The sequence below is a fragment of the Grammomys surdaster genome, unplaced genomic scaffold (genome assembly GCF_004785775.1).
Source record: "Grammomys surdaster isolate TR1022 unplaced genomic scaffold, NIH_TR_1.0 187, whole genome shotgun sequence".
Taxonomy (NCBI): Eukaryota; Metazoa; Chordata; class Mammalia; order Rodentia; family Muridae; genus Grammomys; species Grammomys surdaster.
Genome location: NW_021604632.1, coordinates 7,916,915 through 7,919,510, shown reverse-complemented (window position 1 = coordinate 7,919,510; position 2,596 = coordinate 7,916,915). Strand labels below are relative to the sequence as shown.

At 42.4% G+C, this 2,596-nt stretch overlaps 1 protein-coding gene across 1 annotated transcript; it reads left to right on the top strand.

The window, feature by feature from the left end:
• The first annotated feature begins 817 nt into the window (after nucleotides 1-817).
• On the top strand, nucleotides 818-1,154 carry LOC114622277 (putative 60S ribosomal protein L37a). Its single transcript, XM_028768750.1, has one exon. The coding sequence runs from the start codon at nucleotides 821-823 to the stop codon at nucleotides 1,097-1,099; it is 279 nt and encodes a 92-aa protein (XP_028624583.1). The 5' UTR covers nucleotides 818-820; the 3' UTR covers nucleotides 1,100-1,154.
• Nucleotides 1,155-2,596: the final 1,442 nt, after the last annotated feature.

The window sequence follows — 2,596 nt, the reverse complement described above, 5'->3', positions numbered from 1 at the left end:
TTTAAAGACCCCTCTTTTAAAAGCAGACTATCAGATGAAATGGTATCACACGGATTTATTAACATACTAATGTCATGAATAGGAAATGAGGAACACACACTCTTTTTTGGCATTTCTTCATATGTCCAACTGATTTCTCCCATCACTACTTATGAAAATTTGCAATGGAGAAAGCCTTTCTTTTTTCAATGAAAATGCCATTAGGACTATAATACCATCAAACAGGTCTAATTTGAAATCTGCGCTTCACCATCCTGTTTGATGATTACAACTGACTGAGTCACAACAGGATACAGGGCAGCTGTCTCCTCACCTGCGAATAAAATAATAATAAAGATGACACCATGGCTTAGCTGAGCACCTGAGTCTTTCTAAAAACAAGCTAGCTGGGTGTGGTCCTGCTTGCCTTTAATCCCAGCACCCTAGAGGCATTGAAGAGAGCAGCAGCAGGGGCGGGTGTGTGTGTGTGTGTGTGTGTGTGTATGTGTGTGAGAGAGAGAGAGAGAGAGAGAGAGAGAGAGAGAGTGAGGGGGAGCAGGACAGGAAAGTCTTTAAGTTAGAGGCCATTCTGGTTTACATAGTGAGTTCCAGGCCAGCCACGCCTATATTATGAGACTGTTTTGGCAGTAGCAGCAGCAGCAGCAGCAGAAGCAGCAACAAAAATCACCTATTTCATTTTCTTCCCATTTAATCCATATTGTTTAATGCTTTCCAAATCTTTGTTGGCTATTAAAATAACTTAATTGCTCCAAGACACTATTTTTAAAAAGTTACAAATGTAAGACCTTGCTCTTCGGGCTTGGGCTTCGGTTCCTGCGATATGGCTAAACGCACCAAGAAGGTTGGGATCGTCGGGAAATACGGGACCCGCTATGGGGCCTCCCTCCGGAAAATGGTGAAGAAAATTGAAATTAGCCAGCACGCTAAGTATACTTGCTCCTTCTGCGGCAAGACGAAGATGAAGAGACGAGCTGTTGGCATCTGGCACTGTGGTTCCTGCATGAAAACGGTGGCTGGTGGGACCTGGACCTACAACACCACCTCTGCAGTCACAGTGAAGTCTGCCATCAGAAGATTGAAGGAACTGAAAGACCAGTAGAAGCCCTACCGCCTGAGACTCGCCTGCCCTGCAATAAACGGGTTAATTTACAGAAAAAAAAAAAAAAAAAAAATAAAAAAAAAAAACAAATGTAAGACCTTAGTAATGAAACCTTGGTTTGCGCAATTCTAGCAAGAAGACAATTTGTTTCTACAAAGAGAACCTTCTGCTTAGAGCATTGCTGTGCGTGATTTAAAATATACATGAAGGTATTTTTCTTATTCATAACTTTAGAAGAGCAGCATAGTTAGTGTCCTTAAGCACATTAGCTTCAGGTCGGCTCTCTAAGAGGAGCAATGGAGCACGGTTTTAAGAAATGTACTAACGTTGTCAGGCATAGTGGGGCACGCCTTCAATCCCAGCACTCAGGAGGCAGAGGCAAGAAAAGCTCTGAGTTCGAGGTCTATATATCGAGTTTCAGGCTACCCAGAGCTACAAAGCACAGACAAACAGTGCGTGAAAGCAGTTGATTGGAAAAATAGGCTCAGCCAGTGTGACATCCATCATCAATAAAAAACATGAGGGAAAGGACCAAGCTTTTTGTGTCAGTGACATTCAGTAGAGACGGCTTTGCACACCGCAGTATCCGTTGAGGTCCAGGGCATAGCTCAGGTGCAAAGTGTTGACCTCACAGTGTGACCTGCAGGTGAGGACTTAGAACTGCTGACAAACACCACACTGTAATACACTACCCCACACCATATACTGTAGCACATCATACTGCACCACACCACACTGTACTATACCACACCATATACCATAGCACCCATGGTGCACCACACCACACTATACCATAGGACACTATATTACACAACACCATACCATATTATACCACACCACACCATCCCATCCCATACTTACCCACCCCACCCAACTCCACACCATGCTATGCTGTAGCACAGGATATTATGTCATACCACACAATACTACATCACACAAAACCATACTATACCAAACTACACCATATTTTGCTACACCACTGGTTGTATGCATGTATGGGTGGATATGTAGGGACTGTTTTCTGAGTCTACTCAGTGAAACCGTGATATTCAGACATTTGGTCAAATGTTATTCTAGATGATTCTATATGGGCATTTTCCTCATTTTTTTTAACTTAAAAATTATTAGCATATGTGTTTTGTAAAAAATAATAAATTTTATTATGACGTTTCAGTTTTTAATTTAAATACGATGACTCCTCTCTAATAGACTGAAACTCTGAACCTGTAAGGCAGCCCCAATTAAACGTTGTCCTTATAAGAGTTGCCTTGGTCATGGTGTCTGTTCACAGCGGTAAACCCTCACTAAGACAGTTACTTTCTGTAATGTGGATGAGTCTTCTCTCCTCAGTTGAAGGCCTTTCTTGAAGAAGGACTGACTTGAAAGGGGCGGGGTTCTGTCTGCAGCTTACCTTCTAACTCAAGCTGAATGTCAGTTCCCTGGCTCTCTAGCCTATTGGTCAATGTTGTGGATTTTGGTCTCTCACAATTATACGAG